We start from the raw sequence: 19,755 nt of genomic DNA on the forward strand, positions 1-19,755 counted from the left end.
TGTTCAATTTGAAATATACACCCTTTAACAAATAATAATTAATATGAATATTTTACCTATTTCTATATTAATTGATGTTTAGTTTTAGATCTTGAGAAATAATTTGTGGAGTAAGTAATTAATGCTAAGGGCCAACGTGAAAAAAAATATTTTTCTATTGATATGCTAAAAGTAATAAGTAAAAGTGAAAATGTTTTTTTTAGCATAATGAATAAGTAAAAATAAACGGCGGGAGTAGCTAGTTATAAAAACAATCACACAATGGGGAATGACGACCGAATGAGTAAGAGGTACTTAACAAAGAGCATAGACATATTTACTTTCATAATATTCATAGTACATACACAAGTAGGAGAGTAAATTCTGGAGTACAGCAACTATTTATTTTGCACTCATTATTACACTTGAGTAAATATTGCATTCATAAAAGCTTCCTCTCATACTATTTCTTGTACCACAATATCCATGCATGATCCTTAAGGAACGCTGCAAGAAGATTCAAGAAAAAAGAGCATAGTCAGCAACTGGCTGCAGGCATAACTAATGAAGAAGATACACACAAAAACACAACATAAGCGATCGAAATATAAACATGGACACATTTAACTTCTATACATTAATCAGATCACCTAAAATGTAATTCTGAGTAACTGTCTATAATAAGTGATATCAATAACCTAGAAAATATATAAGATAGATCACTATAAAACAAGAATTAGCTACGAAATTCGTCGCTAATCCTAATCTATCGTTAAATTAAGAGGATTAGTGATGGGCTTTTGTTGTTAAGCGACATGAGTTGTTTATAGCTAATTCCTTTTATTTTTGGACAACTTGTTGTATCGAAAGTACCAACTGGGTTCAGATGAACCCGATGCTATAAGGTTGTATTCGCTTTTCATTGCAACATGTCGAAAACAGAGAGTAGTGTAAAATTCCTTACACAGTCAGTATATATAAGTTAAATCGAAGCGTGAATAATTACCTTTTACAGTTAGTAGTAGCAGAGATGGGTATATTGGTAGTAACACCACAGCGTGAAGGGAGATTAGATGCAGCATCTGGTTTAAGATTAGTGTAACGTGCAGCAGCAGCCTTCATACATTCACAAGCATCTTGCCTGTCTTGTTGGGTTGGAGTCATTTGTACAAGGCTTTTCACACCATTACAACATGGCCCTGATGGATCTCCACCTTGTGTCAGGTAAGAGATACAAGGAGCCAATGTTGCATCAACTTGGCCACAATTGATTGCTTCTCCTAGTTGCACTACCACAGCTAGGAACATTAAGAAAGTAATCACAATTGCCTTCATATTTTTTTCTTGTTTCTTTTTAGTTTGTTTTCAGGTTTAATTGTGTATATGATGAGGAAATGGAGTTGAGTATATATAGTAGTTTAATTTGTCGGTGCTTGTGGACTAGATGGCGTTTGGAACATGGATAGCGTGTAGGACTTTGTAACGTTTTGCAGGAATTTGGCCTTTTAATTCCTCTTTTGGATGTCGTTTTGTTACTAAATTTAGTTAAAGGAACTCTGTGAGATGAGAAAAACGTTCTTTTGTGAAAGTTGTTCACGTGAATACTCACTCATCACTAGTATTTTCAGCATTTGCTACTTTTATGAGTTCCGTGAAGCCACTTGCCCAAAATATTAGTGAACCTCTTACCTAATTCGTTTTATTGGTGAGATAAAGATAATTATCCCGTGACATTTCATGGGATTATTTTATCCTGTCCTTGGTAATGGGTATTATTTAGTCCCAAGATTATTATAACCCACCGTCTTAGTATAAATGGTGGGATAAGTTATCCCATAGAGGATGTGACAAAATAATTTCATGGGATATCCTTGCTTATCTCATCCCACCAACCAAACGATCTAGAGTATTGTGAAATCTAAGTTTTCGTTTGTATTACACAAATGTGTTTGTTTTGATGTAAATTATATTTCTTGATTATAGTGGTTACTATTATTTGGTTATGTTAAATTGTTGAACCAAAAATAAAGAAGACCAAACTTTGCTAGTGATGAACATGCATGTTTCTCTTGCATTACTTACGTCAACGAACAATTGAACATTACGGTTAATCTTTAACATTCAAAATTATCTTCCGGTTAATACTTACCTGCCCCTAGTGTTTACATAATCATGCGGCATTCGCATGTTCTACCTTTTATATAAGTTCATTACCTGATTAGCAATCAAACACGGGTAGAAATGAACCTCGAAATAATTTTCCCGAAATAGAAACATTTTGCGTCATCCCAAACACACCAAATTAAAATCTTTGCTAAACACGTTGCTTGCGCATACACTACTACCTTGTGTTTAACTACCTCTATCACACGTAAAGTTCTTTCTCACTTCTCATTAAATTTGTCAACCGCAGCTTCATATAATTGCTTAATTGTTCTCTAATATTCTTATCTCTTTCTGTTTTTGGTTAAACTAATATTCTTATCTCAATATCAGATGGCATTGGAACTTCTTCAATAACCACCTAAATATTGATTATCTTGTTCCGTTCTTTGCTTTTAAGAAAAGACGTCTCATAAGATTATTTACATGTTTTTCCCTTCTCAACTTTATCACATTCTTTAGTTCGTTAAAAGGTTAAAATCAGTCTAAAATCTATCAACCCCCGTAAACTGAAAGAATGTGGACCTTTTGACATCAGAAGCACCAAATATGAATAACATTTTTCTCTCACCTTCGCAAAAGATAATAGCATGAACCCTGGGATTATGAATCAGAGCATTCACTCCGAGTTTATAAAGAAACTATTATCATTTCTGGGGTACCTTCAAGCTTGTCAAAACAAGGCAGGAACTATCATTCTACAGCTAGCTAGCTAACTGAGCACGTATAGAATCTATCAATATTATAACCATTTCAGTTCACGTTAGCCATTATTATCTCCAGAATCAGCCATCAAGCATAAAAAGATCTAGGCTCGCAGCTCAGCTTATGAGCATGTCCAGTTCAGAAGTCTCTTTGGAACTATGATTACTGTAAACAAGTAGAAAGGAAAATGTAGAAATAAAACCAATGCATTGAACCAACAAAGAACTGTCAGTAAAGCCCATCCCATCTGGGCATCAAGTGACTTGACAAACATTAAACTTACATTTCCACCAGTTAAGGCACAACAAAGTCCCGAAAAAATCAAGGTTCAGTGCCTGTGGTTTCTTCAAGCCAGATAACGATACAACTTCCTATCTGTTTTATCTCTCTCCAAGAATTCCCTCTCAATCAAAGACTCAATTCGTTTCTTTATAACAACTGGGTTTGGCAGGAACCGAGACTGCAGCTGCTTCGTTACTTCAGCAACTATATTGTTGTGATCTAGCACCCTCCGAGATTTCATGATTCTAACTATTGCTGCCTCAATCTGTGGTTTTCGGTCCTCCTCCACTCTCTGCCTAGTCTCCTGTTTTTCAGGCTCTGACTCCTTCTGTGCAACAACAGTACCTATCTTTACCTTGTAGAACTTGCTGGTGAATTTATCATTGAAATAAAAAGTATCGGCTTCAGCAATATCCTTGCTCATTGGCTCCTTCCTCAGAACATTCTTCCCCTTGACGCATGCAAGAGATTGTAAGCACCTCTTTAAGTCTGAAGCTGGTATTTCTGTAGCCTGTTCAATTTCCTTGTAACTCATTCGGTCAGCATTGTTGAACAGCATAAGGATGCACATCTGATAAGTGGAAACATTAAGCTCATGCTTCTGTCCCTTTCCAAATGTAGCTTTCAGATCAGCAGTCCCCATATTTGTCTGCCATGACAACCTCCTACCCGTATGGGTCCCCAGATAGTAATTCTTGAACTTATCACAGACCCCTAAAATTTCTGAAGGAAGATTGCAAGTAGTAACAGACTGTGTTGGCCAGGACCCAGTAGTAAGGACCTGGACAGTGAGTGAAGGACCATCTGCGATCTCAGCACCCACAGCAGCATGAAAACCCTGCATTGTATCCTGTGAGGTCTTCATATCGGTAAACATGCCTTCCAGTTTTGAGGTAAACTGGTACCCACATTCTGTTTTAAGCTTAACTATCAAACTTCTCTCCGCATCATCAGATACTGTCTTCCCTGAGAGTAGCCTCTTTGCCAAGTGCTGCTTGTAGTACTTCTCAAACACATCTTTCTCCTGAAGGTAGCGGAAGAGCATCATCACTTTGTCTAATACGATCTCTACATCCTCCTCAGTAACCCCTTTCAGCCCTTTCCGAAGTTTGTCATCCACAAACAAAGAGATGAACTCAGGTGATCGTGGATTCAGATTAATGAAGTACTCAAATGAGGAATTGAGAGCATTCTGGAATGTTTTATCATTGTTAAATGCTGAACTTATGATCTTATCATGCTTATCCTTCTCATCCAAAAGCCTCTGCACAAAGTCTACAGGATCCTTTAACCTTTCTGGATCAGTGACGAGCTGCTTACCAATTTCTCGAATATGAGAAGTCATGACATCTCGAATCAGTGCGAGTCCAGTTGGCACTCTTCGGAACAAGTTGTACATCCTTCCTAAATCTTCATACTTGTCATTTACAATCATATTCACTAAGCCTGAGTTCTCCATATGAACCAACCTGTGCATATGGCTTTCTATCATCTCTTTTTCCACCACATTAGTAAGTTTGGGTTCACTTTTTGCATCTAAATAGTGGGACACTCTTTCAATCTCTTCGTTGAGACGTTTCTCCGCTTTCTTCAGATAATCCCCACAATCACAGCACTCAATGAACTGTTGAGACTCGAGCCGATAAAAATCAGCTGAGACTTCAAGAAAAGGCTTTTCAAAGTCTTCTTGGTATACTGAAGAACCTAAATCCATTAGCATTTTTATTACATTCCTCATCAAACCCCTGTTTATCACTTCACCAGTCCTCTCATGCTGAACAAGTTCAAGAAGAGTGTCCTGGAGCCTTTTGTGAATTTTGATAGAGTGGATGATATGGTCTCTCCATAAATTCAAACCAAGCTCATGAACAGGTGTTTTATGTGTACTGGGAATGAAAGTTCTATCCATATACATCAATATATCTCGAATCATTTGCAGTGCCTTGTTATGCTCTGCCCATTTCCGGTTCAGTTCTTCAAGAAACAAACCTCCCTGGGCAGCTTCAATAGATTTTGCAATTTCCTTCAAATGTGATGTCATAGTTGACACAAGTCCTGAATAGAGCTTCTCTCCAAATTTGTGTAGGACCATGTTATATGCATTTCTGCAGATGACAGATACTAAGAACATCAAAGTAATATAGTTGACTATGCCCCCCCAAAAAAAAAAAAAAAAAAAAAAATTGTCCAAGACGGATTGAAGAAAATAAAACACGGTCACATTGTTAGGCAAGAAATTTATCAAAATAAAGTTGGCATCTTCTCCTTCAAAAACACAAGAAATAAAGCCTGTAACTATGTGTTTTGTTTTTTTTTGGGTTGAGAAAGGTAACAGTAATTGTCACTAAGTTCAATTACAGAAGAACAAGATTAAAGCAAGTAATTCTATAAACACCTAAACCCCCATCCCCCAAGAAATGGCATGTGAAGTGATATATAGGAAGCTATTCGTTCGTGTCAACTGGGAAGCTTAATGGTTTATGAACCAACACATTTGGCAAAGAAGCTATCAAGTTTTGGATACACCTAACAGTTTGAATTTAAAGGACATAGACACACCTAACACTTTGCACTTACAGGACATAGACACAAGCTAACAGTGTGCACTTAAAAGAGAAGCATACATCCGTACAAATTATCACGGGAGAGAGACCTCTTACAAAAGATATACATTCCACTTATTAAAAGTAAAACCTCTAAGATAAATCGTTAACAATTAACGCTATGCTATGTTTCTTGGCTCTCTCCCTCATATGGCATAATGAGTGGGATTTTTGGTGTGAATCTACAAGGACCCTGGATGTATCCTCCTACATGACAGAATAGTATCTCAATATCAAATTGCATTTCGTTCCCCTAATATGAAAATAGTCGTGCAAACTTAACTACATCGACTAAACTTGCATATCGGAATGAGGTAATTTTTCCCTCTTCATAAAAATAAGAACATCTCCATTCGCCCAATCAGCCCGACGTATCAGCTTTTATGTTGCATTAATGCCAACCTAACCTTAAGCGACATGCTAATAAACTATGGTCAAAATTGTGACCATAAATCTTTCTCTGCCAACTGTCAACAGGGAAAGGAACCCGATCAGGTGGAGAGAAGAGGTATTAAATAGAATAGCACATTCCAAAGTTCAATAATTTGGGGTTATCTAACACTAAAGGTTCTCTAATTTTCTACTGTCCTACACATGGACTAAATGGACTCCTAGCAATTACTCCCTCCGTCCATTTTTATTCGTCCACTATACTAAAAATAGATGTTCACTTTTACTTGTCCAGGTTGGAAAACCAAGACAAAATTACCACTTAGTTCCTTATTTAACATTACTATTAACTATAATCATTTCCCGGTGCATTTCCCAAAACATTGAATTTATTATATCAAGGGCGATACAGTAAACTTATCATTTTATTAATTATTTCTTACGGGGTGTGCCGAGTCAAATATGGACAAGTACATATGGACGGAGGGAGTAACTAGTTGAAATCTATATACAACTATTGATACTACAGTTTCGAGTCTTTGACACAGTTATTAGAACAAAATTAACCTACATGGGTAAGCAACACTGGTAGGGGAGACCAGAACTAACAAGGGAAAAAACAGCAGAATATGTTCAAATCGAAATCATCCAACACTACAGATAGAATTATATCTGCAACACTTACTCCCTCTGTCCCAATTTTATGCGATACACTTTCCGTTCCAGTCTGTTCCAGAAAAGAAGGATACATTTCTATATTTAGAAATAATTTAACTTAAAACTTTCTCTTTTTCCCTTAATGAAATGATTTCCAGCCACACAAATATTTATGGATTGTCTTAAACTCCATGCCCAGTCAAACAGCGTTCACATAAATTGGGACAGAGGGAGTAATAGCTATTCCAGTTTGTAACTTAGTATAATCCTTAGTTGTAGTCGAGATAAGTATATTCCAAGGTGCAAAAACATACTTCAATCAATTATCAAACAGCAACATAAGAAATGAAAGAAATAAATAAAGAGGATTAGGAAAAGAAACCTATAGAGCTCTTCAAAACTAAGACCACTGGCGTTATGATTGTAAATCTCATGAATAGCATGTTCAAGGATCTTCCATGTTTTTTCAGCATATTTCGGATCCACAACCACCCGATGTTTAAATGCTTCTATCTGGAAATTCCTCTTCTTTTGTGCACTCATTTCCGATCACCGATCTAAAATTTGGGGATTTAGGGTTTCTCTCTGCAAATGAAACAAATTGGGGAAAGATAGATGACTTAAGAAACTTGAAATTTTCAATTAAATTAAAAGGAAGGAGATTGATTGATGAATTATTATTTAAGTAAAAACATATAATCGATTAATAACAAGTAAAGATGGCGAACCAGAGAGACATTTAGTTGGTTGGTTGAAACTTGAGATTTTGAGAGTCTTTTCTTCTATGTGGCACTGGCCACCTATCGATGTCTTTTCTTCTTCTTTTTTTTTTTTTTTTTTTCTTCTTTTTTTTTCTTCTATATTCTTCTCCTTTACTTTTTCTGGATCCTCTCATCTTTCTTATTTATTGGGTTTTGAGTCAATGTTTGTGACTTTTAACCCCGGGAAATGGCCCACGAAATTAACATGCAATCCAAACACCCTCTTAATGGAATTCAACTTTCTCCGTTACCAAGTGTTATCCTGTGGAGGATATTACTAGAGGTGAATTCAGAATTTCAAGAGGTTGGGTTCATCATTACTTTTAAGATAGAATATAAAAAAAGTTAAAGGCTGCTTACAATTTTTTTATTTTTTTTTATTTTAAAAGTCGCAATAGTGCATTTAGTAGGATTTGATCCTGCAACCGAAAAGGATTAAACCCAGCACATAACCGATGGTGCTACACTCGATCCAATTTGACTATGAGTTCCTTCAGTTAGTATTAGATATTTTAAGGATTATATACATAATATACCGAGTTTAGTCGAATCACCATGGGTTCACGTGACCCATTTGTTATACATAGATTCGCCCTTGGATACTACGTGGTTTTTTCAATATATCGATATATAGTTTTGCCTTTATTGATTTTATTCTTTCAGTAGATATTGAGATTAAAATATAAAATTTAATAATTCAAATTGTTAAACATAGGGGGCAGTAAGATTGATCAAAACAAATAGATAAAGCTAGAAATGTATGTGGGTTGGTTCTTGGATCTTTCCGGTAACAAACGACGGGAGACAGATGGGTTAGGGCATTTTACATAAATAGCAAACATTTGGGATTTAATCAAGCTGCATAGCTAATGTTTCAATATTTACGTTCTGTAGCAAATCAACCCAGCTCCCACATGTGTATTCAATTTTTTTTTTTTAGCTGTATTCATGAATACAACAATTTTTTTTCCAATTGTATTCATAAAATAACTATCTGTATTCATAAATTAGCTTGTTGTATTCATGAATACAACGAGTAAAAACTGAATACATATACACCAATAATTACACAAATACATCATATTTTCTAGTATTTATACAACAAATACAGATGAAAAATACAGTATAAAACATTCATACACCAAAAAATTAACAAATATGCCATATTTTTTGGTATGTATACAACAAATACTGTATGCAATATAGATACACCAAAAAATTAACAAGTATGCCATATTTTCCGGTATGTATACAATAAATACAAGCGAAAAATATTGTATAGACGGTAAATATACAACAAATACAACGAAAATCTAGATTTTTTCCAGATCTGATCGGAAAAAATTTCCGGCTAATACAACGACGACATTTTTTTTCGACGTAGATCTGAGTTTTTTTCTTCTTCTCCGGAGAAGCCACCGTCGGCTGCACTGCTCAGATCCGTCATAGATCTAAGCTTTTTTTCGTTTTGCTTCTAACAATGCTCAGATCCGTCGCTATTGGCGCTTTTCCGGCGTAGATCTGAGTTTTTTTTTCCTTTTTGGCGCCGGAGAAGAAAGGAAAAAGGAGAAGGGGCTAGCAGTGATGGTGGTGAAGGGGCACGGCATTTTCGTCGGAGCTCCGGCGGCGGAGCAGTGGGGAGAAGAGAGGGGGAAAGAGATGGGAGGGATGGGTTGGAAGTGAATAGTGGGATGAGTATTCTATTTTGTATGTATATGTGTATATATATATATATATATATATATATATATATATAGTTACTAAATGGTATTAATACACCAATGTTTGCTATGAGAAGTAATTAAGTTAAACTATAGCTACTAAATGTCAATACTCACTATATGTTTGTTATATCATGTAGTTATCCCGATGGGTTATTCACTCTAAAATGTAGTGGGCCATAATCCAATTAAGTGAACCTTATCCTATCGTAGGCCCACGCCAATTCTTGGGCTGGTACAATCTCATGTGACTAATGGACTTGTGCCAGTCCCAATTTCATATTATTGTTTGGGAAAACTACGTATATATACATGTTAAGGAGAAATATTTACGAAACGTAACGATAGTTTTCCTTATTTACAAAACATAACGATATATTACAAAACATGACGATTTTCATATATTTTTTCGTTTTTTATTTTTTTCCGTAAAATATATATATTTTTATAAAAAAAATATTTTTTTAAAAAAATATTTTTATTTTTTTAAAAAATAATTTTTATATATATTTTTTTAAATATTAATTTTTTATTTTTTTTGCTCAATGGCTTAAAAAATTACCTCATATTTGTGTGAAAGTTGTATGAAATGTGTATGTGTGAGCAAAATTTTTAATATAATTTTCATATACAAAATTTGAGCGAAAACTTTAAGCCTTGAATATTGTATGAAAATTGTTACAATGTTGTTGTAGTTGTATTAATTTTCCGTAAACCTAATATGAAATTTATATACAAACAATGTGAATGAAATTCTAAGTCTTGAGGAAGATATACACATTTCATACCATTCTCATGCATAAAATTTTAAGCATAATGTTTAAGCCTTGATCAAGATATACACATTTCATACGTTCTTCATATATAAAATTTGAGCGAACTTTTAAGCCTTGAGCAAGATATACACATTTCATACACAAAAATTTGAGCGATTATTTTAAGTCTTGAATGTTGTATCAAAGTTATATACAATGTTGTTGTAGTTGTATTAATTTTACGAAATCTAACATGAACTTTATACATGAAAATGTGAGCGAAATTTTAAGACATGAGCAAGATACAAATTTCATATTGTTTTCATACACACAATTTTGAGCGGATTTTTTTAAGCCTTGAACGAGATATACACATTTCATACATTTTTCATACACTAAATTTTGAGCAAACTTTTTAAGTCTTGAGCGAGATATACACATTTCATACAACTTTCATACATAAGTTTTTGAGCAAAAAAAAATAATATTAATTTAAAAAAAAAATATAAAAAAATATAAAAAAAAATATATTTTTAAAAAAAATAAAAAAATATTTTTAAAAAAAATGATTTTTAAAAAATAAAAAATAATTTAAAAATATATATATATTTTTTTAAATATAAAGCATGTTTTGTATAGGATTTGTAATGTTATGTTTTGTAAATATAAAACTATCGTCACGTTTCGTAAATATTTCTCCTTAAGATGTATATATATGTCAAAGACCCTTATTGTTTCATTGTTTGGGTTTGTCATTCAACAATTAGAATTAGAATCCCTCTTACTTGTATTCCTTCCCATTATGCACACTTTGAATCATTCACATCACCAAGTTATGTTTGTTCTGACCCAATTGGATGTTTCATAATCAATCAATGTTGGTGGTCAGCCTACGAAAATATGATGTGTATAATCCGTTTAAGTTTGGACGGATCATTTATTAAATCAGTCCATGTTGACTCATCCAATTCGGCCTAAAGGTTGCGATGACTTGTAGCTCAAATTATTTCTTCAGAAACATTATGAAAATTTATAATTTTTTTATTTAATATGTAATAAAAACTCTTAATAAGGAAAATCATTATAAGGTAGTTGAATAAATTATAAGAATTTTTTTTAATTAAAACTTGGTAAGAATTGCGCCGGTTGGGCTATATATGATCCCATTGTTTAAGCCTATTTTGATTTATCCTATTATAACGCAAGTAACCTTCGAGCTGGTTTCATAAACTCAAATCTCTAATTTAGCTCAATTTACCCATTTGACACCCCTAAATCGATAGAGAAGCTAAGAAGCCTCATCAGCCTTAGGAAATGAAGACGTCATTGGACTATGGTCTACTACCCGAAGAAAATAAGACTTAAGTTTAATTCAAATTCATAAGTTAGTTATGAGTTGAGAGGTGCTCAATATTATATAGGAAGATACACAGTTTATTCATCAATGTGAAATGCTTAACACCCCGTTTCTTCATATCTGAATTGAACATTTAAAGCATGTACGACATAACACGGTGAGCCAAGATTCAGTAAACCAGAAATTAGGTTAATCTTGCCTTCACAATTCCAGCGCAAACATGTTCAGCCTTGTGATGTAAAGCCTTAATAGGAACTGTGCTAACTGCTAAGTGCTATCCCACACTTCCAGTTCTATGAAGTCGAATTCATTTGGCAATCTCATGACGTCATGAAGTGGATAAGGATGACTGTTCCTCTCTGTCCTGAAATCATTGAGTAAATATCTTAAAAGGTTACTCAACTTTGACAAATTATTTAGCAAAGTCATTGAACTTTGCTACATATCAATAAAATTATTTAATTTTGGCCTTTACTCTCATAAAATCATTCAACTATATATGTAATAAAAAAAATGACATGACAATATTAATTAATTTTTAATGCCTAGGATACTTGCAGTACCTTGACAGAGACATAAAATGGGAGCCATATGCGTATTGGTAATTCACTACTGCAGCTACAACATTTGCATCAACGTTACGTTCATTTACTAGGCACAATAAAGAAATCTTTATTCATCGAAGGTTGGTCTCTTTAGACACGTTATTGAATATTAAACCAATAGAATCCTATATCTACTTTAAAGGTGGCTGCTGCCTGTCATGTCTATGAACGTCGAAGAAGAGGATGAAGAATAAACACTTTTGAGTTATATACACGCAGAGTCATTTTATGGTTGCTATTTTTTTAGTTTTACATTCGGTGTATGATATCAATAGTGTAGCCTAACTAAATTTTGATTATTCACAATCGGTAAATTTTACATTGAAGGACAAACACTCCCTAACAGGCTCGAAGATCTCATGATTGTTGTTGGACTAGGCGTATTATCATGTCCTTGCATTAATATTTTAAGTTATACAATCAAACTCTCTATAACAGTCGTATGTTATATCAATATTTCACTATAAAAGCTAAAAGTATCCAGACAAACGATGCAATTATAAAGAGATTTGGTAGTATACACTATTAGTGGTGAAAAACTAAACCATCAATATAATTTAACATGTTATGATCAATTACTGATTATTTATTTTAGGTTACCCATCAATATTTTTAAAATAAATTTACCGACAGTATCTTTTAAATAATTTAATTGTGTAAATATAAATTTACACCGTGAATGCATTTTGTCTTCGTTACACATCTGGTTTTGCTTCTTTTATTTTATATAATGTAAGTTAGCTTAATAACTGTCTAAGTTTCTAAGACCAGAAGTTTTTTAAGCACTTTCCTACAATTCCACGTGTCTTGGTAATACCAATATCTTGGTATTATAGATAGCGATTGTCAAAAATTAAGCCTAATTCTGAAATATCTGTCATATTTGAATCTTGATTAATAGCTAAAAAAGATGCCACTTGTTTTCCAATTTCCTCGCTCAGAAATCCTTGTAAGACCATTGACCCACCCATAATTGCAAATAACATGCCATTTGGACACCACTTGTAGTTGCATTATTTTACAAAATTTGTCTTCATCAGTTTCTTGATTGCTTGGCAACTCTATTGGGACTGTTCAGATTTGATAGGGGCCTCCCATCCAGTCTTTCAAATCCACCTAGGCCATTTAGAAGATCCTCACATGTTTTTAAACTCAAATATATCGATTAGCTTGCTGAAGACACGTTCCACTAATTGAAAAATTTTAGAGAGAGTATCTATATCTTAATGCAAGATACTCTTTTCATTCCAATCAATATCGGATTTAACTTCGTCCTTTTGAAGATTATAGTGTGTGAATAGATTGCTTCTCTAAATTTGGTCAGACATATTCAAAGTAATAGTTTGAACTATGAATAGATTAAAGGGAAAAGGGTTAAAAATACCCCTCTACTTTGGAAAAATGGCTAAAAATATCCTCCGAACTTATTTTGGGTCAAAAATACCCCTCTCATCCTTAAAGTTTTCAAATATACCCCTATCTTGACTTTAAATTATCCCCCAAAATAACCCGAAATCATTATTTAAACCCGTTCCATCATTTAAACCCGACCCAACTAAATAATAACCCATAAGATCCCTTTATTCCCCCAATTCCCTCAAACTTCAAACCTACGTATTGGGGGAATAAGGGGATTTGCAATAACATTCACATTAGTACATTAGTGTTCACCAGGTAAATTAGATTAGCTTTTTTGATAGATATAAAACTAATTTGCAATAACATTCACATTAAATGTACATAATGTATTATGTTCTAATAGTACAGTTTTTCATTTAAGTGTAATTTTATATTTAGATGTTGCACAAAATACTAGTAGTAGATTTTAGTGGGCATTTAATCTTAATCATCAACTCACCAAATAGCATATAACTTGTCAACACGTGAAATACACCTCTAATTAAAAAATTAGGCAGGGGCTATATATGTGTCAACCAGGTAAAAAGCCTTTGCATAGCTCCACCTAATATGCGTAACTCAGCAGGTAAGTCAGATCCCCACCGGCACACCGAAGCCACGCACATAATATTTATCACTAAACCGTTCATTTGTAATTTACAAAGGACACATGTAACCACTATAAATACTTCCAATATAACATGACAAACACATAGCGGCATACTTTTGTTTCTTTATCATCATCACTTGCTTGCCTCAAATCTTCATCTATCTTTCATCCCGAATATATATAGTTGGATCTATTATTGCAAAAATGATATACTCATCTGAGAACTGTGAGATGGAGGGCCGATCAGAGATGGAGTGTCGTTCTAGGAAGGAGATGAATGCTTATATTCATAACCAAGTTATGCGAATTAGAGCTGAGGATTCGCAGCTTGGAGAAGATATAGCGAAGACGCTTAGGGAAAGAGCTGTTGACCAGGATGTTACTTCTGTTTTAATGCTGTCAAGGCCTATGTCACCACTTAGTGGGAAAACCGCAATTAAGTCTGCTCACTGATCACCATCAAGGTGACTTCTCCACCTTCTCCTTGTTTATTTTCTATTTTTTTTTTTGTTCTTTAACAGATAGAGGTGGATTCAGGATTTGAAACGAATAGTTACATAATCTAATTTGTATTTAGATTTCTAAATATTTTGATCCACTTAGATAGAGGATGCGCGTGTACTCTCTGCTGAACTTCTAACACTTGAGTTTCATTTTTCTTAATTTTTCCTAAAAGATAAAGAAATCCTAATCCTTCTTCTCCTTTGATTTCGATTGATTCATCCTCTCAATTTCGATTGAGTCTGTTTCAAATATCATAATGTTAAAAAACTTTCTCTTATCTTTCTATTGAAAAATCAAATTAAAGACTTGGATGCATGAATGATTCTTTGATAGCGGTCTGGAGTTTTAAATGGACTTCTTTTTCTTTTTTTGACATTCATTGTGTTTATAGCACTGATGTAATGAAGGAGTTCTTGATTCATTTTCTTTAATAAACGGAGACTATTAAGTACTATACAATTACAAAGTGGTTCAAAAATTGATTTAAGCTGCTAATTTAATTCGTTGTACTTAAGCTGTTATTAGAATTTTTTCCACTTCAACACTAATTGATATATGAAAGAATAGTATGTATAACTTTTTATGTACCCTGTCTTTAGCTTATGAGAATCTTTGCTTTATAATCAGTGATCATTCTTGTAGAATTAATAATTCGGTTTGATTGAACCAGGAATATTGAAGACGCAACCCACATGAAAGAGTGATGATGAAGGATGATGTAAAAAGAGATGGGGAAGAAGTGCCTTTCTTATCACTTCTGTTATGTATATTTTGCTGTACAGTAAGTAATACGTAGAAAGTAGTAGGCAGAAGAAGTCAGACGAAATCTCCTCCTCCACCGTGTACATATAGAAAAAGAAAATACGTAGACGAGAAGCAAGGTTAGTGAATAGTGACTACCTACCAGTCAATGAAAAAAAAGAGTTAATGTACACGTGTACTCTGAGTATGTTTGGATATGAAAAGGAGATGCTAATAGAATGTAAATCTACTTGCTCAAAACAAGCAGTTTTGTGTGGCGTTTATCTTATACAAAATTACAAGATTGATCTTTTTGGCAAAGTGATAAAAATCAAAGCTGGGGCTATTAAAGCTATGCTTGATCCTTAAATTTTTATCCCTCTTATGGCTGGAGGGATAGGATGGGGAGGGATAGGATGGGCTGAATTATTAATCCAATGGGATTGAAATTAATTCTATATTTGGTTGGTGGGATAATTTTTTTGATTGCCATCCAATCCCGTGTAGATTGGATAAAAGGTGGGATTAGTAATCACATAAAGGGTGGATTAGTAATCCCATCTTATCCCACCCAATCGCATCTACATGGAATAACTTATCCTCCTATCAAATCATGAGAATGATCTGTTCTTCGTCACAGTAACTTATGCTTCATCATCTTTTCTACGATTCTATTAGCATCTAACATTAGACCAGTGCTCGTTAGAAATTGATTACAGCTATCAGAAATTGGCTTTACACTTGTTAAGCTTAAATTAAACGTACAAAGAAAGGCCATTGCTTTATTGGAATTAGTATTAACCAGATCGATCACAGAAGAACTTACTAAAATTAATAAGAATACTAGAATTAGTTGGATATTAGTCAAGAAACAGGATTAAGAATTTGAAACAAGTTTGTTTATCAATACATGAACCTACTCTGAACATGAGCCAGTCCTAATATTAGCTACCAATGAGACCATTGGCTACATAACCTTCCAAACAAAACATAGAAAAATAAACCTAATACTCTTCAACATCATCATCATCTTCCCCATCACCAGATTCACATCCAACTTCCTCATAGTCCTTCTCAAGAGCAGCCAAATCTTCCCTAGCCTCAGAGAACTCTCCTTCCTCCATACCTTCACCCACATACCAGTGCACAAAAGCCCTCTTTGCGTACATCAAATCGAACTTATGGTCAATTCTTGAGAACACCTCAGCAACACTTGTGGAGTTTGAAATCATACAAACAGCCCTTTGAACCTTAGCCAAGTCTCCACCAGGAACAACAGTTGGTGGCTGGTAATTAATACCACATTTGAACCCAGTTGGGCACCAGTCCACAAACTGAATAGTCCTCTTGGTCTTAATTGTTGCTACAGCAGCATTCACATCCTTGGGCACAACATCACCTCTGTACATCAAACAACAGGCCATGTACTTTCCATGACGCGGGTCGCACTTGACCATCATAGACGATGGCTCAAAAGCAGTATTAGTAATTTCCGCAACAGAAAGCTGCTCGTGATACGCCTTTTCTGCAGAGATCACAGGTGCATATGAAGAAAGCATGAAATGAATCCTTGGGTATGGAACCAAGTTGGTTTGGAATTCATTTACATCCACATTCAAAGCACCATCAAATCGCAGAGACGCTGTCAAAGATGAGATAACCTACAGAATCAACAATTTAATTAGTCCATCTCTTAAATCAAACAATCAATAACTTTTTGGACCATCCAAGAAAATAACAGCCGGCAACGTGTATGTCTTGTGTATTTAGTATAAATATACATATAATATACATAATCAGTGTATATATATTGTATATTTGGGAAGAACCCGTAACCCCATTTCATAATTGAAGACAACAACGCTATGTTAAAACTACAGTACCTGGGAAATGAGCCTGTTAAGATTGGTGTAAGTAGGTCTTTCAATGTCAAGAGATTTACGGCAAATATCATAGATAGCTTCATTGTCCAAAAGGATAGCAACATCAGTGTGCTCGAGAAGCGAGTGAGTCGAGAGCACGGAGTTGTAGGGCTCAACTACAGCAGTAGAGACTTGAGGTGAAGGGTAAATGGTGAATCCAAGCTTGGATTTCTTTCCATAGTCAACAGAAAGCCTCTCCAGAAGCAAAGAACCAAGCCCTGAACCAGTGCCACCACCAACAGCATGGAACACCAAAAATCCTTGAAGACCAGTGCAGTTGTCTGCTAACTTCCTTATTCTATCAAGACACAGATCCACAATCTCCTTCCCAACTGTCACACATATTAATCAATTAACACCATATAAAACACAAAACGAAATGGGCAAATGAAACCAGCTCTTTATGAAGAATTTTATTCTCCTAGGAGTATTTACTACTCTTTTCGTCCCAACAAATTTCAAGAGTTCAATATGTTTTGTTTTACTGTGATTTTTTTTATGTCTTATAAAAACTTTGAATTTTCAATTATTGTGACTTATAATACTTTCTACATAGTTTTCAAATATGTAAATGTTATTACACTATATGTATCAATAAACACCATATAAAACAACCAGACTTTTTCACCTACATAGGCATATTTTCAGTTTACATTCGCAAAACCAACTTTTTTTCCCAACAGTGCGCTTATACACACAGTATACAAGATTATACAACATTTTAAAAAACATTATACAGTTACGGTAAACAAGGTGTCCACCTTGTATAGAAGTGTTTAATAGTGGGCGAAACCGGGTAATTAAGGGGAAACTGGGCTAAAATGGGTAAATATTATTTACCAGTAGACACAGAGTGCAATTTCCAATGGGCAAATGAAACTTGCTTTTTATGTAAGAACATGGAAGTTGAAGTTTACTGAGTCTTACTTGTATAATGGCCTCTAGCAAAGTTGTTAGCAGCGTCTTCTTTACCACTAATGAGTTGTTCAGGATGGAACAACTGACGGTAAGTTCCGGTTCTGACTTCATCAATAACAGTGGGTTCCAGATCTACAAACACAGCACGAGGTACATGCTTTCCAGCACCCGTTTCACTGAAGAAAGTATTAAAAGCATCGTCTCCTCCTCCAACAGTAACATCTCCAGGCATTTGTCCATCCGGCTAGACATATTATCAAACACAAGATGGTCAATACAAAAACGGGAAATTTTCAAAATTTACAGCTTTTAAAAATATTTACGCCACGTAGCCTAATATACACACAACATTATCAATCTTGTATAAAGCGTATAATAGTGTATAAAAGGTGTTTATATACAAATATGGGCTAAATCGGGTGTTTTTACATAAAGTATGGCTATATTTTCAAAATAGAAATAGAGCAAATTTTCCCTATAAAAAGTAACCCACAATAAGTTGTAGCCAAAATTTTAAGAGAGAAGTAAATGTACTGACCTTAATGCCATGTTCGAGGCAGTAAAGCTCCCAACAGGCGTTTCCGACCTGGATACCAGCTTGACCGATGTGGATGGAAATGCACTCTCTCATTTTCTTTTAGAGATATCGAAGAAATTGGAGTAGAAAAGTAGTGTATAATGGATGAGAGTTTATGACAAGAGAGAATTGAATAGAGGGCTAGGGTTTGAAATAGAGTGGGGGTTTTTAAAATAGGAGGGGGAAAGAGGATTTTGAAATTTGAAATGGTTTCCACCTGTTTTTGTGACCGTTGCCGCTCCTTTACGTTTTCTGGAATATTTGAATTCTTTGGGCCTCACGATACTGGACTTAGCTCATCAAAACGATAAGGCTCCTCCGAGTTTCCAACTATTTCAAATGGGCTCGTTTGTCATGTTTTTTGTGCGGATTGACCTTCAAAGGCACTGGTCTTTAATTTTTGTCCCTCAAATTGCTAGTCTTTAATTTTTGGCTTTTCCCTAATGCCCCGAGATTTTGCGTTCGAACCCCAGCTCAGTAATAAAAAATAAAAAAAAATCTCAAGGCAGAGGTTTATAGCAAAGTTAGGCCTATTTGGGCAAAAATTAGGCCTTAAAGCAGTGTTTGTAAAATTCAAACTAAGTATAAAAAAAAAAAAAAAAAATTGCCTGAAGGCAAAATTTTGCCTGAGGTAGAGGGGGGGTTCAAACCCGAAACCAAGAGATCCTTAGGGAAGAACAAAAATTAAAGACCACCAATTTGAGGGACAAAATTAAAGACTGGTGCCTTTGAAGGACCTCGTTTGTTTTCTCTATTGCCAATCTTCGTCGATTAACCAGAGATCCCAGCCCAAAACCTTCAAAGGTTGCCCAACCCAACTACTGGGGAATGGGCTCGTTTATTTTTCTCTATTGGGCTAATCTTGTTCATTAGCCAGAGATCCCAGCCTAAACCTTCTAAGGTGGCCCAAACCAATCATAGAGTGGTATCTCTCTCTCTCTCTCCTTGAATAAATTTCTACTTTGGAAGAGGCAGGGGTAAGGTATGTGTATACTCTGTCCTCCCCAAATCCCGCATTGTGGGATTATACTTTAAGTATGTTGTTGTTGTTGCACTCTCTCTCTCTGTCTCTCTCTCTAAGTAATTGCATGAATTGGCCTTCAAATG

The 19,755-nt window shown here is 34.7% G+C and overlaps 3 protein-coding genes and 2 long non-coding RNA genes across 5 annotated transcripts; 1 reads left to right on the forward strand and 4 right to left on the reverse strand.

The window, feature by feature from the left end:
- Positions 1 to 291: 291 nt before the first annotated feature.
- LOC132047101 (non-specific lipid-transfer protein A-like) lies at positions 292 to 1,372 on the reverse strand. Its single transcript, XM_059438004.1, has 2 exons — positions 986 to 1,372; positions 292 to 486 (listed from the first exon to the last, which is right to left on the reverse strand). The coding sequence occupies exons 1-2, from the start codon at positions 1,312 to 1,314 to the stop codon at positions 477 to 479; spliced, it is 339 nt and encodes a 112-aa protein (XP_059293987.1). The 5' UTR covers positions 1,315 to 1,372; the 3' UTR covers positions 292 to 476.
- Positions 1,373 to 3,035: 1,663 nt separating this feature from the next.
- Positions 3,036 to 7,656, reverse strand: LOC132047100 (cullin-3A-like). The gene is made up of 3 exons (XM_059438003.1): positions 7,508 to 7,656; positions 7,162 to 7,364; positions 3,036 to 5,234 (listed from the first exon to the last, which is right to left on the reverse strand). Exons 2-3 carry the CDS (start codon positions 7,320 to 7,322, stop codon positions 3,194 to 3,196), a joined length of 2,202 nt encoding a protein of 733 aa, XP_059293986.1. The 5' UTR covers positions 7,323 to 7,364; positions 7,508 to 7,656; the 3' UTR covers positions 3,036 to 3,193.
- On the reverse strand, positions 5,422 to 7,155 carry LOC132047102 (uncharacterized). The gene is made up of 2 exons (XR_009412810.1): positions 6,591 to 7,155; positions 5,422 to 6,560 (listed from the first exon to the last, which is right to left on the reverse strand). It is a non-coding gene; the product is annotated as an uncharacterized LOC132047102 (long non-coding RNA).
- A 6,655-nt stretch (positions 7,657 to 14,311) lies between the features above and the next one.
- Positions 14,312 to 15,352, forward strand: LOC132048372 (uncharacterized). The gene is made up of 2 exons (XR_009412954.1): positions 14,312 to 14,450; positions 15,161 to 15,352. It is a non-coding gene; the product is annotated as an uncharacterized LOC132048372 (long non-coding RNA).
- A 780-nt stretch (positions 15,353 to 16,132) lies between these two features.
- On the reverse strand, positions 16,133 to 18,808 carry LOC132047103 (tubulin alpha chain-like). Its single transcript, XM_059438006.1, has 4 exons — positions 18,610 to 18,808; positions 18,081 to 18,315; positions 17,115 to 17,485; positions 16,133 to 16,892 (listed from the first exon to the last, which is right to left on the reverse strand). Exons 1-4 carry the CDS (start codon positions 18,700 to 18,702, stop codon positions 16,236 to 16,238), a joined length of 1,356 nt encoding a protein of 451 aa, XP_059293989.1. The 5' UTR covers positions 18,703 to 18,808; the 3' UTR covers positions 16,133 to 16,235.
- Positions 18,809 to 19,755: the final 947 nt, after the last annotated feature.

Source organism: Lycium ferocissimum, chromosome 2 (genome assembly GCF_029784015.1).
Source record: "Lycium ferocissimum isolate CSIRO_LF1 chromosome 2, AGI_CSIRO_Lferr_CH_V1, whole genome shotgun sequence".
In the NCBI taxonomy this organism is placed as follows: domain Eukaryota; kingdom Viridiplantae; phylum Streptophyta; class Magnoliopsida; order Solanales; family Solanaceae; genus Lycium; species Lycium ferocissimum.